This window comes from Rhinatrema bivittatum, chromosome 4 (assembly GCF_901001135.1).
Source record: "Rhinatrema bivittatum chromosome 4, aRhiBiv1.1, whole genome shotgun sequence".
In the NCBI taxonomy this organism is placed as follows: domain Eukaryota; kingdom Metazoa; phylum Chordata; class Amphibia; order Gymnophiona; family Rhinatrematidae; genus Rhinatrema; species Rhinatrema bivittatum.
Window position 1 is genome coordinate 211,525,158 of NC_042618.1, and position 19,736 is coordinate 211,544,893.

Genomic DNA, 19,736 nt, shown 5'->3' on the forward strand with positions numbered 1-19,736 from the left:
GGTTTGCATAAACTGTTGACCCAATATAACTTTGGACACTTGGGTCTTCAGCATAATAAAAGAAGGGTGAAGATTACATCTGTTAGTTATCCCGTCCACCAAACTATGCTTGGGGAACATCTTGGCATCAGGAACTGCTGTAAATGAAGTTCTCCTCCCTCTTGGAGACCAGAGCCTGTTCCACCAGGGGAAAGAGGGCAGGGATTTTACTCCAAATATTTCCTGATCCAAAGAAAACAAGAAGACTCCATCCCTTCCTAGACCTAAGGGCCTTGAACAAGTTCCTAAAGAGGAACCTAGAAAAGATGTGTAGGCCTGATTGACAAACTGAAGAGTAGTAAATCACCTGGACTGGATGGTATGCACCCCAGAATTCTGAAGGAACTCAAAAATGAAATTTCAGATCTATTAGTTAAAATTTGTAACATATCATTAAAATCATCCATTGTACCTGAAGAATGGAGGGTGGCTAATGTAACCCCAGTATTTAAAAAGGGCTCCAGGGTCGATCCAGGAAACTACAGACCAGTTAGCCTGACTTCAGTGCCAGGAAAAATAGTGGAAAGTGTTCTAAAGATCAAAATCACAGAACATATAGAAAGACATGGCTTAATGGAACAAAGTCGGCATGGCTTTATCCAAGGCAAGTCTTGCCTTACAAATCTGCTTCACTTTTTTGAAGGAGTTAATAAACATGTAGATATAGATGAACCGGTGGATGTAGTGTATTTGGATTTTCAGAAGGCATTTGACAAAGTTCCTCATGAGAGGCTTCTAAGAAAAGTAAAAAGTCATGGCATAGGTGGCAATGTCCTTTCGTGGATTACAAACTGGTTATAAGACAGGAAACAGAGAGTAGGATTAAATGGACAATTTTCTCATTGGAAAAGGGTAAAAAGTGGAGTGCCTCAAGGATCTGTACTAGGACCCGTGTTTTTCTATATATTTATATATGATCTGGAAAGGAATACGAGTGAGGTAATCATATTTGCAGATGACACAAAATTATTCACAGTGGTTAAATCACAAGCAGATTGTGATAAATTGCAAGAGGACCTTGTGAGATTGGAAAATTGGGCATCCAAATGGCAGATGAAATTTAATGTGGACAAGTGCAAGGTGATACATATACGGAAAAATAACCCATGCTGTAATTACACGATGTTAGGTTCCATATTAGGAGCTACCGCCCAGGAAAGAGATCTAGGTGTCATAGTGGATAATACTTTGAAATCGTTGGCTCAGTGTGCTGTGGCAGTCAAAAAAGCAAACAGAATGTTAGGAATTATTAGGAAGGGAATGGTGAATAAAACAGAGATTGTCATAATGCCTCTGTATCGCTCCATGGTGAGATCGTACCTTGAATACTGTGTAAAATTCTGATCGCCGAATCTCAAGAAAGATATACCGTATTTTTCGCTCCATAAGATGCACCTAGGAGTCAGAGGAGGAAAATTAAAAAAAAAAAAAATTTTGTGCTAAACCGGCTCTGTCCCCTGGCATCTGTGCGTCTTATCTGGCAAATTAGGGGAGTGCATAACATTTTTTTTTCTCCCCATTTTATTTTCAGGTCTGCGGAGTGCCATTTCGGTCCACTCCCAAGATGAGAAAACTTTTATCTTTCTCTGGGAACCCCCCCCCCCCCCCCAAAAAAAAACCATCCCAACCCTTTAAATTAATTAACACCCCTCCAAGACCTGCCAACTTAACTTACTAAAACCCCCCCACCCTCCTAACCCCCCCAAGACCTGCCAAAAGTCCCTGGTGGTCCAGCGGGGGTCCGGGAGCGATCTCCTGGACTTGGGCTGTCGGCTGCCAGTAATCAAAATGGCGCCGACGGCCCTTTGCCCTTACTATGTCACTGGGGCTAATGGCGCCAACGGCCCTTTGCCCTTACTATGTCACAGGGGCTACCGCTGCCATTGGTTGGCCCCAGTGACATAGTAAGGGCAAAGGGCCGTTGGCGCCATTAGCCCCAGTGACATAGTAAGGGCAAAGGGCCGTCGGCGCCATTTTGATTACTGGCAGCTGACAGCCCAAGCCCAGGAGATCGCTCCCGGACCGCTCCTGGACCCCCACTGGACCACCAGGGACTTTTGGCAGGTCTTGGGGGGGGTCAGGAATGTGGGGGGTTGTAGAAAATTAAGTTGGCAGGTCTTGGGGGAGTCAGGAGGGTGGGGGGGGGGGTTTATTAGATTTTTCTTTTTTTTTTTTTATATTCGCTCCATAAGACGCACATACATTTTCCCCCCACTTTTGGGGGGGTGTTACGGCTGAGGGGGGGTGTGATAGAGGTGTTTAAAATCACGAGAGGTCTAGAATGGGTAAATGTGAATCGGTTATTTACTCTTTTGGATCATGGAGTGCCCAAAAATCCTTCTATTAAGTTAGCCTGTAGCACATTTAAAACTAATCGGAGAAAATTCTTTTTCACTCCATGCACAATTAAACTCTGGAATTTGTTGCCAGGGGATGTGGTTAGTGCAGTTAGTGCAGCTGGGGTTAAAAAAGGTTTGGATAAGTTCTTGGAGGAGAAATCCATTAACTGCTATTAATCAAGTTGACTTAGAAAATAGCCAGTGCTATTACTAGCATCAGTAGCGTGGGATATACTTAGTTTTTGGGTACTTGTCAGGTACTTGTAGTCTGGATTGGCCACTGTTGGAAACAGGATGCTGGGCTTGATGAACCCTTGGTCTGACCCAGTGTGGCAAGTTCTTATGTTCTTAGGAAAAATTTCAAGATGATTTCCCTAGGCACCTTGATTTTGTTTCTTAAAGAAAGGGTATTGGCTATGCTGACTTGATCTGATGGATGCTTGCGCCCACATAGAGAGATATTTCCAGGTCACAGAAAATATCAGGTTTGTAGTAGAGCATGGATGTCCAACTCCAGTCTTCGAGGGCCGCAAAGCAATCTTATTTTCAGATTTACCCTAATGAATATGCATGAGATAAATTTGCATGCAATTGTATGCAGATCTGTCTCATGTATATTCATTAGAGATATCCTAAAAACCAGACCGGTTTGTGGCCCTCGAGGACCAGAGTTTGACAACCCTGTAGTAGAGAATCATCACCTCTAGTACCATATGCTGCCTTCTGGCCAAGTATCCACTCCACATCTTTTCACAAAATGTCTTGCCATGGTAGCAGAGCACCTACGCAAACTGGGAGCAATTGGATTATGTTTTGGGATAATATGGTTTGTTTATGGAGCACTATTAAATTGATCAGATGATATTGTTTTCAGCCTCATGCACAAAGATCCTTTTAAACAAAAAGATCCTGGTCTTGGTGTACTTTATTGTAGAAATGAAATGACTTATATGAAAAGTTACAAGTTTTGAAATGTTCTGACTCCTTTGAGCTAGTGAGGTAACTCCCTTTGCTGAGTTCTGCTAAATAAACATTAGTCATATGATCTGGTTCACATTGGCTATTAACATTTTTTGGTGCAGTGAACTACCGAGGGTCCTTGGGTTTTGGACAGGACAGTGTCTTCTCTTTGCCTGGAAAGATAGGAGATCAAGATGTGAAGGATGTTCAGGTAAGGACTCACTAAATAGACTCCAAATGACTTATAATTAATAATTGTATGCATAATAGTTTTATCAAGACGAAGGGGCAGAAGTTTCCAGAGCCTCATTATGTTCTTTGTCAGGAGAATTTCAGCAGCAGATGCCAAACTGCAAAACCTCTAGTACTATGGGAATAACAGAATTGGTGGAAGGGTATAGTCAGGGATGGAGGATTTCACAGAGTCTCGGCATTGCATGGAGCCTGTGGGAGGATGTATTCAGGGACACAGGTAAGCACAGAAATGTGGCCACAGGTCTAAGTGTTGTCTCTTCCACTCTCCTCTTTTTAGTTCTCTGTGGAGCAGATGCTGAAAAAGGAGGAGCTAAATCCTGAGCAGATGGCTTTGATTGGTGGATCGCATGGTGGGTTCCTATCTTGCCATCTGATTGGTCAGTACCCAACTACATACAAGGCTTGCGTTGCCAGGAATCCAGTGGTAAACCTGGCCTCTATGAATGGAATAACAGATATCCCTGACTGGTTAGTGTGATGAAGTGCTGACTTCTCTGGTGGGGTTTTGGGCTGCTGTCTGTTAGAACAATGTTTGGTTTGTGAACAGACTACTAAGATTTCACCAATTAAACCTGAGCATAAAATTAAATGACATGCAGTGTTAAACTAAACTATGTCACTGAAATAAGAAGCAAAAGATATTCAGCTTTAGTGTCAGTTTAACTTGGTAAATTCAAAATTAAAAGAGGCTTTTAAACTGAGCACAGAACAACTTAAACTTTAGGACTGACAGCTTAGATTTTTATTGTAGGCATATTAATGAAACTGATTGGCTGGGATGAGATTTGAAATGAGAATTATAGATCAGAAATCCATGTACATCAGAGAAATGCACCTTTGGAATCTGTTTCTCATGGTTCTTAGTAAGGCATAGGTTATTCTGTCAGGAATCATGAGCCTAACTCCCATCTGTCAAAATGGACTTTGCCTCCAGCACGGACAATATATGTGAATGAAGGAGAGTCTAGGGAGGGAAACAGGAGAGAAAAAGGGGACTTCCTTTTCTTCCTGCTACACCAGTCCAGGCATGATTTATCTCCCCCTACTAGTAGATCGAGACGGGGGGACATTATTTTTCCATGACATCACTGGTAGTTAACATGGTACAGCTCCAGCAAAAAGACCGTATACTCTGTCTCCAGCAGATAGCAGGACATACTTGCCTGGTGCAGCAGAACTTGACTCCCAGGCTTTGGCTTCTGTCCAACCTGGTGGAGACGTTTTGGGCAGTTATGTGTTTGTTAGCCTTTTCTGCTTTTATGACAACAAACCTCAGACCAGGCTTCTGTGGCTTCCTAGTTAAGCAAGCCCTGTATAAGGCTCCCAGCCTCTCAGCTCTACCAGCCCAGTGCGGGAGCTTGTTTTTGACTCGGGGAAATTCTTCTGTTTCAAATTGTTTTCCTCACACCACCACGCCCCATCCTCTGACTTATTAAAGTTTAAAAAAGAAAAAAAGAAAATGGAGAAATGTGAGGAGATCAATCGCTCTGCTGAAGCAAACAACTGGGTGAAGGTAAATTTCCAGTGGACTTGAGGGATGGGGGTATATTTGAGCCAATGTAAACGTGGGCTTGCCCAGCCATCAGTCTCCTTTTTGGGCCTGTAGTATTTCTGCACAGCTTCTGAGCCCTTTGTAATAGGGCCCGGTCAATGTTGGAGTTTTTGTGAAACGGCACTTTTGCTGCAATGCCTACTGTCCTGCTTGCATTGGCAGCAGTGAATAAGAACATAAGAAACATAAGAAAATGCCATACTGGGTCAGACCAAGGGTCCATCAAGCCCAGCATCCTGTCTCCAACAGTGGCCAATCCAGGCCATAAGAACCTGGCAAGTACCCAAACACTAAGTCTATTCCATGTAACCATTGCTAATGGCAGTGGCTATTCTCTAAGTGAACTTAATAGCAGGTAATGGACTTCTCCAAGAACCTATCCAATCCTTTTTTAAACACAGCTATACTAACTGCACTAACCACATCCTCTGGCAACAAATTCCAGAGTTTAATTGTGCGTTGAGTGAAAAAGAACTTTCTCCGATTAGTTTTAAATGTGCCCCATGCTAACTTCATGGAGTGCCCCCTAGTCTTTCTACTATCCGAAAGAGTAAATAACCGATTCACATCTACCCGTTCTAGACCTCTCATGATTTTAAACACCTCTATCATATCCCCCCTCAGCCGTCTCTTCTCCAAGCTGAAAAGTCTAACCTCTTTAGTCTTTCCTCATAGGGGAGTTGTTCCATTCCCCTTATCATTTTGGTAGCCCTTCTCTGTACCTTCTCCATCGCAATTATATCTTCTTCAGGTTCTTCAGAAGAGCCTGTGAAGGCCCCCAAATCCAGCAGCAAAAGTTCAGCAGTGGTTGCAGTCAGGCCTTCAGATCCGGCACTGGAGTCTGTTTGTATTTTCTCCTCAGGGATGGCCATTTTGGTGGGAATGACCGCTATTTTATATGTCATTCCCATCCATTTCTCCTAGCTGAGGCCTTGCATCCTGGGGGTAGGGGGGGGGGGGACCCATTGTGGTCTCCCATGTGGAGGAAACCTGTGCTGAAACTATGCCAGGTCCCTGCCCTTTCTAGGCAATTTCTTCCTAGAATTTTTGTTTTTCTTGGGCATTTTACAACAGGCCTTCTGAGTTTAGAGTCTTAGTGAAGGGGGGGCCTGCAGCAGCCATGGGTCAGGGCTCTGTAGTGGATGTGCAGTTGCAATAAGAGCCTAATTAGCCACAATGGAGCTTGGAACAGAGGACTTTGGGAGAGCATTTTATTTTCTGTCCTGAAGGATAATGTGGATGTAATCAGTCAGTCTTTAGAAGGAAGGACAAGTGGCATCAGGGAGTGAGAATGATTGTCTTCTGCCTATTTGTCCAAAACAATTTTTAAAGTCTCTCATATCTCAGGTGGTTATGTCCTTTAGGATGTCAATTTTTCAGATTGTGGATATTTCAGTATAGCACCCTATTCAGCAAGGAATCTGTAGGTCATCTAAAACCTTTCCTTTTCATTCAGAAGTGCAGGATATGCTCCTAATGGAATAGGAATCCTCGGAGAATAGCTCAAACATGTTGAGACATCACAAAGCTGTACTGTTTTGCCACCAGATGCCACATAATGTCTTTTTTTTGTTTCATCATGCTGTTGGGGATGCCCTGAGAGAGAGAGACGTTCTACTGAAACATGCCTTTTTATCCACATCTTTACCAGTGCAGATCACTATCTGTGATGTCTGTGTAGCTCAGATGTTTGTGCTGGATACAACAACTCCCTGAACGGCAGGGGGCAGCTCAGCTGAAGTCCAGGGCTGCTTTCCTGGAAGGGCACCTTATATGACCTCATTGGGATCTCTTCTAGTTCTGTAGTCTTGTTGATTGCAGCGTGAAAGCTATTGTGGCAATGGCATTGGGCAACAGGTGCTTCCTCCAAAGCCCATCTAAGCAAGCTTATTTTCAAGTGGGCAACTGTTTCTTTAGCAAGGACTTGAACAAGCTCGTAACAGACCTAGGAAAGCAAAACCTCAGGGAAGTAGTAGATTTCCCATTCAGGGAAGGTGGCTGTTCTTAATACGCTCGAGTATTTTCACACTTGCAAGGGCATGGTTAGTACTCCATTTATTTTATGGTTCTAAAGGACGGTTCCTACAGAGCCACCCTTGATTTGAAAGGGGTAAATGACAGTCTTCATGGTTCCTATTAGAGTATGGAAACCCTGCAGTTCATATTAGTGAATGTGCAGCAGGGCAAGTTTCTCTCTTCTTGGAATCTTTTTGAGGCTTACTTCCATATTCCCATTTGAAAGATCATCATAGGTTTTTCTATTGTTTTGGGGGGTTTTTTTTGGCATCCTGAATAAGCACTTTCAGTTCAGGGTACTCTATTTTTACCTTGCCATGGTTCCAAGAACCTGTCAGATTTCTTAGGAAAGGAATGGATTATGAATTGTTTAACAGAAGCAAGTCTCAACAGGAAGGTCATTATGGTGTCCAACGGGGTTATGCAAATTTAGAAAGCTTGGGCTGAATAATCAACTTTGCCAAGAGCAAGCTGTTTCTTCCCAGTCTCCGGAATATCTGGGATCTCTTTTTTATGCCAAAACAGGCCAAACTTATTTTCACGATCACAAGCAGATTGTGAAAAGTTTCAGGAGGATCTTGTGAGACTGGAAGACTGGGCATTTAAATGGCAGTGTTATGATATTGAGATGTTTGGTGGATTCTCAGGGGCAACAGTGATGTTATCTCCTACGGGGAGGAGCTCCGTAGGGAACTGAAGCACCAGGCTAGACTCAGATGCACAAACACAGAGAATGTATCTTTTATTATACAGCTATTGTACTCCACCAGAGGTGGCAGTAGAGAGTAGATAGCAACAATCTGTGATCCTTGGCGTAGGAGACCCGTCCCACAATGGTGGTGTAAGGCCCCGATGCAGATGTCCACTAAGGTACTGTAGGAGAGACAGACTGGCAGATGTTATATACACTCCTTGTAGCTGAGTAGATAGAGTTCCCAGTGAGCAGTAGAGAGAGGATAGGTATCAACAGTCTGAGGTCCTCGGCAGAGGAGAACCCATTCCACAATGGTGGTGTAGGGCCCAATGCAGATCAACAGCGAGGAGCTGACGATGGACAGACTGGAGAAGTAGTACTCACTTTCTGTAGCTGTAGGTAGTGTTCCAGCAGGTTGAAGAATATTTATTTATTTATTTATTGTTTTTGTTATACCGGCTTTCATGACAGGTATCACATCAAACCGGTTTACATTTAACAGGGTGTGCAATATACAGAGAACTCAAAGAACTATAACAAGTGCATGGTTAGAGGAATTGCAGTTACAATAAAACAGGGAAGTACACAACTGGGAGCGGAAGAGAAAGTAGAAAAGGGAGATTAACTGACAGCAAATTATTTACAGTGTTGCCAAATTAATTACAATGTAGTAGAATTGATATAGTGAATGAGATTGATAGCAATGTGTTGGTGATGTCCGGTAAATGAATTGTTTTTATTTGAACCCATTGTTAACAATGAGTTGGTGATGTCAGATGAAGGGATCAGTTGAAGTCTGGATAAGCTTTTTTAAAAAGCCATGTTTTCAGCCTTTTCCTGAACGTCGGTAGGCACGGTTCCTTTCGCAGGTCGGATGGGATGGTGTTCCATAAAGGTGGTCCTGCTGTTGAGAATGCTCTGTCTTTAAGGGATTTGTGTTGAAAGGATTTTGCGTGTGGAACATGAAGTGATTCTTTATAACACTCTCTAATGGGTCTGGAGGAGGTATGTTTTTTGAAAGGGATTTGTAAATTGAGCGGGGCGTGTTGATGGATGACTGTAAATGGTGGTGATGGACTTGTAAATGATTCTGTAGTGAATTGGCAACCAATGTAGGTCTTTGAGGATTGGGGAGATGTGGCCAATTCTCCTGGAGTTAGTCAGAATTCTGGCTGCTGTATTCTGCACCGTCTGTAGAGGTTTGGTATGGGATGCAGGGAGACCTAATAGAATAGAGTTACAATAATCTAGCTTAGAGAAGATTATTGCTTGTAAAATTGTTCTGAAGTCCTGGGAGTGGAAGAGTGGCTTAATTCTTTTAAGGATATGTAATTTGTGAAAGCAATCCTTGGTAGTTTGGTTGATGAATGATTTTAGGTTGAGACGGTTGTCAATGACAGCTCCTAGGTCTCTTACGTGAGAGGTTTGAAGGTTGGCTGGTGGGTTTGAAGTGATGATGTTGTTTTCCGGGGATATAAGCAGGAATTCCATTTTTGAAGCATTGAGAATTAAGTTTAGATTGGTGAGGAGGTGTTTGATCTCTAGTAGGCAGCTTTCCCAGAATTCTAATGTTTTTTTAATGGATTCTTTTAAAGGGATCACAATTTGTACATCGTCTGCGAATAGGAAGTGTTTCAGGTTCAGTTTTGTTAGCATTGGCAGAGTGGGAGAAGGTAAACATTAAAGAGCGTGGGTGAGAAGGAGGAGCCCTGCGGAACCCCAAGAGAGGATGGATAGTAGTGAGATTCTTTATTATGAATTTTGACCTTGTATCTTCTGTTCTCCAGGAAGGTTTTAAACCAGGCCAGTGCTGTGCCTGTAACACCGATGTTTGCCAGCTGATTTAGAAGGATGTGGTGGTTGACTGTATCGAATGCAGCCGACAGGTCCAGAAGGATTAATAAATAAGCGTGACCTTTATCAATGCCGGAGAGGAGGAAGTCTGTAAGAGAAAAGGAGTAGCGTTTCGGTGCTTAATGCTTTGCGAAATCCATATTGATTGGGAAACAGAATTTGGTGATCCTCAATGTAATTCGATAATTGTGAGTTTACTAATTTTTCCATAACTTTCGCTATGAACGGGAGGTTGGAGATGGGACGGAAATTGTTAGGATCGCTGGTATTTAGGTTCGGTTTTTTTAGGAGTGGTTTAATTGAGCCCGTTTTAAGGTCGTCTGGGTAGATACCCTGGGATAGGGAGCAATTGATAATGTCGGCCAGTGCTTTCGATATTGTATCCGGGATTAGTAAAAGAAGTTTAGATGGGATTTGATCAAAAGGGTGTGATGACGGTTTCATTTTCTTCAGGACCGATTGTATCTCTGAAGTGGTGATGGGTTCAAAGAAATTGAGAGAGATGTTTTTGTTTGGGTGTAGATAAGTGCTAGAGGATGCGTACGTAATTGGTGTCAGCTGTTTGAGGAGGTCGGTGATTTTTTTGCTGAAGTAAAGAGCCAGCTCGTCTGCTTTTGTCTGGGCTAGGTCGAATGGAATGTCTGGAGTGTTGGTTTTTGTTAGACTGGAAACATAGGTGAACAGAGCTTTGGAGTCAAAGATGAGGTTGTGGATCTTGTGGGCATAAAAGTCCCTTTTGGTTTTCAAAGTGATGCTCTTGTATAAGTGAAGGGAGCATTTGTATTCAGATAGGGAGGTTGGTAAAGGGGCTTTATGCCATTTTCTTTCTTTCTGACGTAGTAGATGTTTGAGTTTTCGCAGTTCGTCGTTGAACCAAGGTTGTCTTTTGGTCGCATTGTGTTTGAGTTTTTTTGTTGTCATGGGACATAGTGTATTTGCTACTGATTCAGTTATTTTGGACCAGGATTGGAGGGCTGAGTTAGGAGTGGAGACGTCAATGAGAGAGAGATCAGGGGCTAGGAGATTGGTGAGGTGCTCCGAGGAGCAAGTTTTCCTGTAGAGAAATGATGGTAGGGAGTGGTGATTGTAGCCCGGTTGTGACAGAGTGAAGGTGGTGGAGATTAATGTGTGGTCTGACCAAGGGACTTGTTTGCATACTGGTTGCTCTGTGCGTGAAATGCCAGGGTTTGTAAAGATGAGATCCAGCGTATGACCCGCTTTGTGGGTAGGTTTGTTGATTAGCTGCTTGAAACCCATAGCTGACATATTTATTTATTTATTTATTTAGAGTTTTTCTATACCGGCATTCGTGATTAGAAACCACATCATGCCAGTTTACATATAACAAGGGGGTGTGAACAAAAAACAAAAATGGAACATAAACAAGTGCAGAGACATGGCAGTGAGGAAAGCTTCGCAGTTAGTTGAGAGAGGGGATTTGTCTACATGTAAGTTAAAGTCTCCCAATATTATGGCTGGGGAGTCCAGGTTTGGGTGAGATGCTATGATTTCGAGATTTTTGATTGATATGATATGATGCTATGGAGCAAGCACCAGGATAGACACACAGGCCCTCAAGGAGCGAGTACCTGTATCAGGATAGGCACCTGGAAATAAGCAAAGGGCCCCCGAGGAGCGGGTACCCAGGTTAGTAGACCCCGAAGGGTGAAGGTGGCTTCCAGCAGAGTAGAAGCAGCAGAACAGCTTCAGACCAGAGCGAATCCAATCTGTTGCTAACTCGGCGAGAGTCAGCAAATGGGCAACCTTTTGAAGGAGGAAGCAGTGACGTCACTCGAGGAGGATGCCCCCGAGGTTCGCGCCAACACTGCTACAAGTCAAGAGGTGCGTGCGCTCTAGGAGGCCTCAGGTCAACATGGCGGAACGCTGCACCAGAGCTGCTCAGGGGAAGCCTGAGGGTGTGGCAAGGAGATGCTACAGACGCCATTCTCCCGAGGCTGGTGGCGAAGGCTGAAATAGAGGTGAGGCATGTCGGGTGAAGCCATCTGAGACCTGACGCAACAGGCAGATGAAATTTAGTGTGGACAAGTTCAAATTGATGTACATGGGAAAAAGTAACCCACACTGTAATTACACGATGTTAGGTTCCATTTTAGGAAAAGGACCTGGGCTTCATAATGGGCAATAGTTTGAAATCATTGGTTCAGTGTGCTACGGCTGTCAAAAAAGCAAACCATGTTAGGATTGGAATGAAGAATAAAATGTCAAATGTCTTAATGCCCCTGTATTGCTCCATAGTAAGGCTGCACTGAGAATACTGTGTGCAGTTCTGATTGCTATATCTCAAAAAAAATATAGTTACATTGGAAAAAGTACAGAGAAGGGTGACCAAAAAGATAGAGGATGGAATGGTTCCCCTACAAGGAAAGGCTAAAGAGGTTGGGTCTGTTCACCTTGGAGAAGAAATGTCTGAGAGGGGGATATGATAGAGAACTATAAAATCATGAGTGGAATAGAACAGGTAAATGTAAATCGGTTATTTACTCTTTCAAAAAATACAAAGACTGGGGCACGCCATAAAGTTAGTAAGTAGCACATTCAAAACAAATGAGAGAAAACTCTTTTTCACTCAATAGACAATTAAGCTCTGGAATTTGTTTCTGGGGGATTTGGTTAAGGCAGAAGGTGTAGCTGGGTTTCAAAGGTTTGAAATTTCCTGGAGGAGAGAAGCATGAGATCTATTTACTGTTAGGTACTTGTGACCCAGGATACTGGGCTTGATGGTCCCTTGGTCTGAACCAGTATGGCATGCTTTTATCACTCAGGAAAGAGTGGTTCCAGTTGTGAGTCGGGTAGAGAAATTTCTTGCTGAGAAGGTTCCCAGAGTTTAGGATTATCTATAGCTCTTGGGCTTCATGGCAGCTTTTTTAGACTTTGTTCAGTGGTCCAGGGCTCATATGTGTCCTCTGCAGTTTTTCCATCTGTCTCACTGGTCCCCTCAATCTCAGAACCATGATGGAGGCAAAACCTCTCTTGGGGGTCAACATCACTAAGCTTGCTGAGGGGGATGAATCTAGATCCTCCTCAATAGGTATTCTTTAAAACAAATGCAAGATTGCGGGGATGAGGAGCCCATTAGCAGGAATGGGTTGCTCCAGAGGCTTTGGTCACAGGAGGGGAGGGCTCTTGGTCCATCAATAGCCTGGAAACCAGGGCCTTTGGATTAGCTTTGTTGCGTTTCCTCCACTGCTTCTCCTGTCCTTGGTGAAGATAATGGCAGTTCAAGTTCTCGCTGACAATGCCATGGCAGTGCTTATGGGAACAGACACCCACCCAGAATGGAGGGGTCTCCAAGGAAACAATGCATCTAATTTTTCAATAGGCAGTGCAGAATCTTCTGAAATTTCCATGACTCAAATTGCAGACTAGGAAACATCTAGTCTGCCTCTCTTCAGAAAGGTGTTGGTTCCCAGAGAGTGGGAGCTCAGCTTGGAGACTTTTTCAGAAGATAGGATCGTGTGTGGAGGTTGCCATCAATCCACTAATGACAACAAGCAAAAATGCCAAGGCCCCCTGTGGTTCTTTAGTAATCACTGGAAGTACAGCTTCAAAGGGATAGACATTCTGGTCCAGCTGGGGTCAGAGGGACAGCTGTTGTGTGCATTTCCTCTCTGGCTTCTGAAAATGAGGCCTTGAGAAAGATGGTGAAACAGTTTTTGCAGGTCATTCAAATGGCTTTGGTTCATAGAACTTTAGTAGGCTCGCTGTACAAGACTTTCCTGTAGGTTTTATCACTGCAGATGATTTTTCTGGTAGCCATTTGTTCAGCTAGTGGTATTTCTGAATTACAAGCCTTGCCTTGAGGAATCATTTTCTGGTCTTCTCATTGTTTTCAGTGTCTTGTAGACAAATCCTTTTTTACCTAAACTGGTTTCTGTGTTCCACTCAAATCAGACACTGTCTTTACTGGTGTTCATGAGAGGAGAGAGGTCAATCCAGTTATTGCATGTTCCTTGGGTGGTTCTTTTTTTTTTTTTTTTTTTTTTTATTTTTATTTAACGGTTTTATATACCGACATTCATCAATGATATCACATCGGTTCACAGCGTAACATGAAACTAGTGCCTGTGGCGGCGCTTTACATCGAACAAGTTTAACATAATACAAATAGAACATATTGAAACATAATAACTAGAGAGTAAGGAGAGGTAGGGGAAATAAAGCATTAAACTAAAATTAAAATAACATGATTACAAGAGGGTAAAAAAGAGAAAAAAGGTTCTTATGTATTTATCAGTCTCTAATCCTTTTTTAGGAAATCTGACAGATTGTTTTAATTGCAGGGCATTGTAATGGTGACACGGATTGATTCAGTTTGTTTATTTGCAAGGTTAGCAGCCTCTGGAAGTCCTTTGGGCAAACTCAGTGAAAGCTCAAATTTCTTCTTGGGTATAGTTTTTGCTCTTGTCCTGAAGGATATTTGTAAAGCAGTCACTTGGTCTTACTTACATTTTTTCACTAATCATTTGTCTGGATGTTCATGCAACATATAATGCCACCTTTGAAACATGGGTTCTCAGGACAGCCCTAAAGTCTTCCCTCCCAGATTAATTAATTGGGCTTGGGTACTTCCCACATGTCTGAACTTGTGTAGGAGGAAGAAAAGAAGGCGACATTTAGTCTTATCTGATAATTTCCAAAAAACCTGCCTAGCCGTAAAATTAGTATGTACTTTTATACCTGCGTACCTTGAAGTTCATTTTCAGAGGGAAACTCCTTGGGTTTTATAAATTTCCTACAGGGTCTGTGGGGACGTTGCACCTTCTTTTTCTAGAGGCAAATTTTGACTGGGAAAACAGCCTCTTCCTGGGAATGCCTCCCCTAAATGCAGCAAAAAGTACCCTCATTCTGAAACAGCTCAGGCACAATTGCCCATGTTACAGTGGGCAGATTTCAAAAATGGTAATCTAACTACATTATTTTTTATGTAGCAAGATTGTTTCAAAACTTTTCTTCAATATGACAGTCTTCATTTCATCTGTGTGCTTATAAAGCTCTAGCCCATTCTTAAATTGAGAGCCTGAAATATTTGATGATCACATTGTGATTTTTGAAATGATGATAATCACATTGGAATAATTAATTTGAGATTCAGGTTCAGATGATAGCAGTCATATTGACATGAAAAAGCTATAATAATTTTCATCCCCATTTCCAGCTCCTGTCATGTCCTTTCTTCTCTCTGCAGGTGCAGTGTGGAAGTAGGGGTTTCTTACTGTATGGATACTCTTCCTGTTGCCTCTGTGTGGAAGCAGATGCTAGATAAATCTCCTATCAAGTATGTCTCTCAGGTAGAGATCCTTTATACTTCTCTAATCTCTATGAAGAGCTATCCTTGCTGCTTTTGCTTCTTAGGATTTGAGTGGTTTTATCATCATTACTTAAGATAAGGTGATGACTATAAGAACATAAGAAGCCATGGTGACTGAAGTCTAATATTTCAAACAGTTTTTCTTGCAATTGCAATAAGTTGTTATGTTTTAAAGATATCCACGTTTATAATTGTGTTCGAGCAATATAAAGATTAATGGGAGTGGATGTTCATCATTTCCACTAGGGGAGAGAATCTGCAAGAGCGGGGGAGGGGGGAGAATATCTCTGGGAAAGGAGCACCTGTAATTTCATGGTTTTTCTGTTTCTTTTGGTTTTTGTGTTTTTAAATAGCTCAGGTGCAAGGTGGTGCCCTCCAGGCCCAATGTAATTCTCTGGAGGTAATCACTACTTTGTTGTTTGTAGGTTTTGTTTTGTGCACAGGGGGGGACTTATACTTTATGTCTACTGGAATTTGCAGAGAAGGTGAAGAGGAGGCACCGGAGCTATATCATAGGGTTCAGAGATCAAAGGGTCATGCAATGGATAATAGGGGATTGGTCAAAAGGGAAATAGAAGGGGGAGGAAATGATGTCATCCAGGCTGCCAGCAGCTTAATCAGTGAGCTCCTTCCCCCATGAGTTGTAATCAAGCTGAAAACTCAGGCATCTGTACACTACAAAACCTCCAACTACCCCGATCTGCCAGAGGTAATGTTGCCGATGTCAATGAAGAGAAAATCGGTCGATTTTAAACAGTTTTCTTACCAGAAAACAGAATCAGGCTGTGAGTTGGCCTTAGCAAAAATGGTGGTGGGGGATGGTGCTGAAGCCGACAACATGGAGGAAAGAACCTCCAAAAACTAGTATCAGAGTTTCCTACTCGTTCGGAAATGCGCACGTAGTTTAGGGTCTTACACCAAGATTTGAAATCTTATAAACAATACATTATGGTGATGTGAACCGAAGTGAAGGAAGAACTGGCTGATATGGGGAGGAGGATAAATTTATTTATTTATTTATAGACTTTTCTATACCGATATTAGTGGATACATCATATCGGTTTACAGCAGAACTGTGGTCTGTGTCCCCTGGAGGGGATCTGGTTAGTAATCTCATGTCTCACTATGTTCTGTGTGCCCTGGGTTTTGCCAAGGGATCTATAAGTAGTAATCCATCTTGCTTTGTCCCTAGCCCCTGGAATGTGCTGAAGGGACTCTGATTAGTAATGTTATGCCGTGCTTGTAGTAGCCAAAGCAACACAGAGGCTACTGGCACCTTATAGACTAACAGATTCATTGAGGCATAAACTTTCAAGGACAAGAGTTCATTTAATCAGTTGCATCTGATATAGTGAACTAATTTCCCCAAAAGCTTTATGCCTCAAATTTGTTAGTCTGTAAGGTGTCACCAGCTTCTATCTACTGGAATGTGCTGAGGGAACTGTGGGTAGTAATTTCATATCTTGCTGTAATCTCTGTTCCCTGGAGTGTGCTGTGTTGGCTCTAATTAGTACTTTTGCCACTCACTGTGGGGTTTTGTTTTGTTTTTTTCAGGTGAAGACTCCTGTTTTGCTGATGCTTGGTGAGGAGGACAGGCGCGTCCCAAACAAGCAAGGGATAGAATATTACCGAGCTCTAAGGGCCCATGGTGTCCCTGTTCGGTGAGTGAGAATTTGTACCTGCCGGTTCTCCTGTTGTCTTCACTTTCCATGATGACAGATCTGACCATTTCCTTTTACCAGCTGAAGTCTTTCTTGTACATCCTGCCCTGTCTTTCTGTCCTTGTATTGCAAAAACAAAAAGTTGCACAACTCCACAGTGCATCCCGAAATCATTGCACTGATGTTACCTAGCACTGTTTTTGCATTGCATAGAAGACAATGGAAATCTACTACTTGGGGATAATAAGCCTCATCTGGGGCAGAGACAGGGAAATTTTGGGTGGGTGGAGGATCAGCCAATTGTAAGCGGTGAGAAGTGAACCATGAGAATCAGGATTTAGATGGAGAGCAGCTCATAGGCCTAGGAACCTGCCCCACTGCCTGTGAGAGAGGGAAGAAGAGCACATCTGAGGCCCCTTGAAAAATAGCTCCCTTCTTTTGTCTTCTAGTCCCTGCAGAAGAGAAGGAAGTGTTTATAGGGAAAAGGGGACCATGGTTTTTGGGATAGGAAAGGTAAGTGAGGAAACTCAGAGAGACTAATGCAAAACAAGATAGAGAATGCAGAGAAAGAAAAAGAGGGAGTATACAGAGAAAACAAGATGCACACAGACACAAAAAGAAAAAGATACTTTAAAATATAGAAACAGGAGCAAAGAGGAAAAACAAACTTTTTTTTTTTTTTTACACTTCAGCCAGAAAATTGTTCAATAGAACTGATTGGAAGTGGAGGGTTTTTGAGGAAATCTGTTTTTAGAGTCTCACAAAGCTGTGATGTATGCAGGACTTGCTGGAGCATTGGATGTAGTATGGATGTAGAGGGACAGTGTGCCACCAAATCATAGGAAATTTAAGATATCTTGTTACATTTCTTCAATATGCACAAGCCTGGTGTCTTAGACAAATGTACATTTATCTAAATATATTTTCTTCTCATCTCAGCTGGCATTCTGATTATGCAATTTAAAATAGAACTAGAGGAGGGTTTGGGATTAAGAGAGAGCCTGAGGAAGGAAATGGCAGACAATTTCACTATTTTCCAAACATATAAAAGTGTGGTGAAGTGCCCAACCATATAGTGCCTGCTTGCTTGCCGACTCCTTGGGGAGGACCTCGCTATTGCGAAGGACCCACCATATATGCTGACCTTGAATCTGCCAAACATAGGCTGGACCCAGAAATCAACCTGAAGCAACACATATCTATAAAAGTAAGAGAAGGCTACGCAAAACTTATGGTCCTCAGAAGATTGAAACCATTACTCACACCCGCCCACTTCAGAACAGTATTGCAAACACTTATCTTTTCCAGCACTGACTACTGCAATGCACTCTTACTAGGACTCCCAAGCACATCGATAAGACCACTCCAGATACTTCAAAATACTGCAGCCAGAATACTGACGGGAAAAAAGAGGAGGGACCATATAACCGAAACTCTAGCAGACTTACATTGGTTACCCATCGAATACAGGATAAAATACACAAGGCCTTATGTACCATACACAAACTAATATATGATAAAGAAGCAGACTGGCTAAACACAGCCTTACGAGTACACGTTCCACAAAGAAACCTCCGCTCAGCAAACAAAGCACTACTAACAATCCCTTCAGTAAAGTCAGCAAAATTAACCCAAGTGAGAGAAAGGGCTTTATCATTGGCTGGGCCCATACTATGGAACACGATGCGCCCTGAACTCAGATTACAGAATAATCTCAAAACTTTTAAGAAAAATTTAAAAACATGGCTCTTTAAAAAAGCCTTCACTAAAGAGTGTGGAGGGTAGAGAATGAAAGTACAGGGTAATGCAGATGAGAATGAATTTATTCAATCCTACATTTAAGAAGTAATATCTCAAAGAGATAGTAACTCAATAATATACCTGGACTTGACCAGCATTACTCAAATAATGATTTTATTTATGAAATTGTAACCTATTGGCACCTGTTAGAATGTACAATATCCTAGATTTACTAACCTTAGTCTATGTGCCTATTTGTAAACCATTGCGATGGTATATAACTTAGCGACGGTATAGAAACGTTTTTAAATAAATAAAAATACCTTGACTTTGGCTCAAAGCACAACAGATTTACTACCTGGCCTGACTATGCAGTTCTCTCTGGCCTAAAATTGCAGTAGACCAATGGCAAACAAGCAAGCAAATGTGAATCTGAACTTTTCTGCAAACTGTAGCAGACAAGAGGCAAAAGAAACAAATCACAGTATTAAAATTCTCTACCAAACTGTAGTAGTCTGGCAAAGCACAAAGCGGTTTTAAATTTTAAAAAACTTCAACAGGCCTGCAGCTGGTAGCACGCAAACAAATGACAGTTTAAATTCCTCTGTGGAAAAAAACAGCACTTGTCTGGTGGCACATAAGCAAACGGCATTCTAAAATTCTCTGCAAAGAAAACTAGAGCCAAAATAAACAAGTATCAGTTTAAATTTCTCTGCATAAATTACAGCAGGCTAACAGCTAAAATAAACAAACAGAAGTTTTATATTTCTGTTTCATCCTGCTACACCAGTCCAGTCCTTACAGGTGGGTTATTGCCCCCTACCAGCAGATGAAGGCAGAGCATACTGCTTTTTCCCATGACATCATCACTACTTGGAGGTGGCGCATCACAGAAACATCCAGTATTCTCTGCCTCCAGGAGATTGTAGGACTCACTGGTGTTGCAGCAGGATATAGAAAAGCACTGAGGCAGGCATAGGGCCAGGCCACTGGTGCATCCAGGAGTACGAGCCCGCTTAAGGGGTTCCCCAAACCTTTAGCCAATGTGATCTCATTTTAACCCTTGAAAATTCACTTGACCACAGAGGATAGCAAAAACAAATTAGCATGGATGCAATCCTCCTCCAACAATCACTCCACTCTCACCTTCCACCCTCTCCAGTTGATCCTTTCTCTCAACCTCTAGCTGAGCACCTCTTGCATCCCCCAGCTCCTCTCATCTTCCCAGCTCATCCCCTCTCTCACCCCTTCCAATCCTTTTTGTATCATCTCAGCTGATCCTTTTCTCCTCCCAGCC

At 42.5% G+C, this 19,736-nt stretch overlaps 1 protein-coding gene across 1 annotated transcript in view; it reads left to right on the forward strand.

Moving 5' to 3' along the window:
- APEH (acylaminoacyl-peptide hydrolase) overlaps positions 1–19,736 on the forward strand; it is a 169,492-nt gene that overhangs the window by 146,307 nt on the left and 3,449 nt on the right. Inside the window, exons 19-22 of the mRNA XM_029599657.1 lie at positions 3,461–3,549; positions 3,871–4,061; positions 14,916–15,018; positions 16,593–16,699. Of these exons, the coding sequence (XP_029455517.1) occupies positions 3,461–3,549; positions 3,871–4,061; positions 14,916–15,018; positions 16,593–16,699 (490 nt within the window). The remainder of the gene's footprint in view (positions 1–3,460; positions 3,550–3,870; positions 4,062–14,915; positions 15,019–16,592; positions 16,700–19,736) is intronic.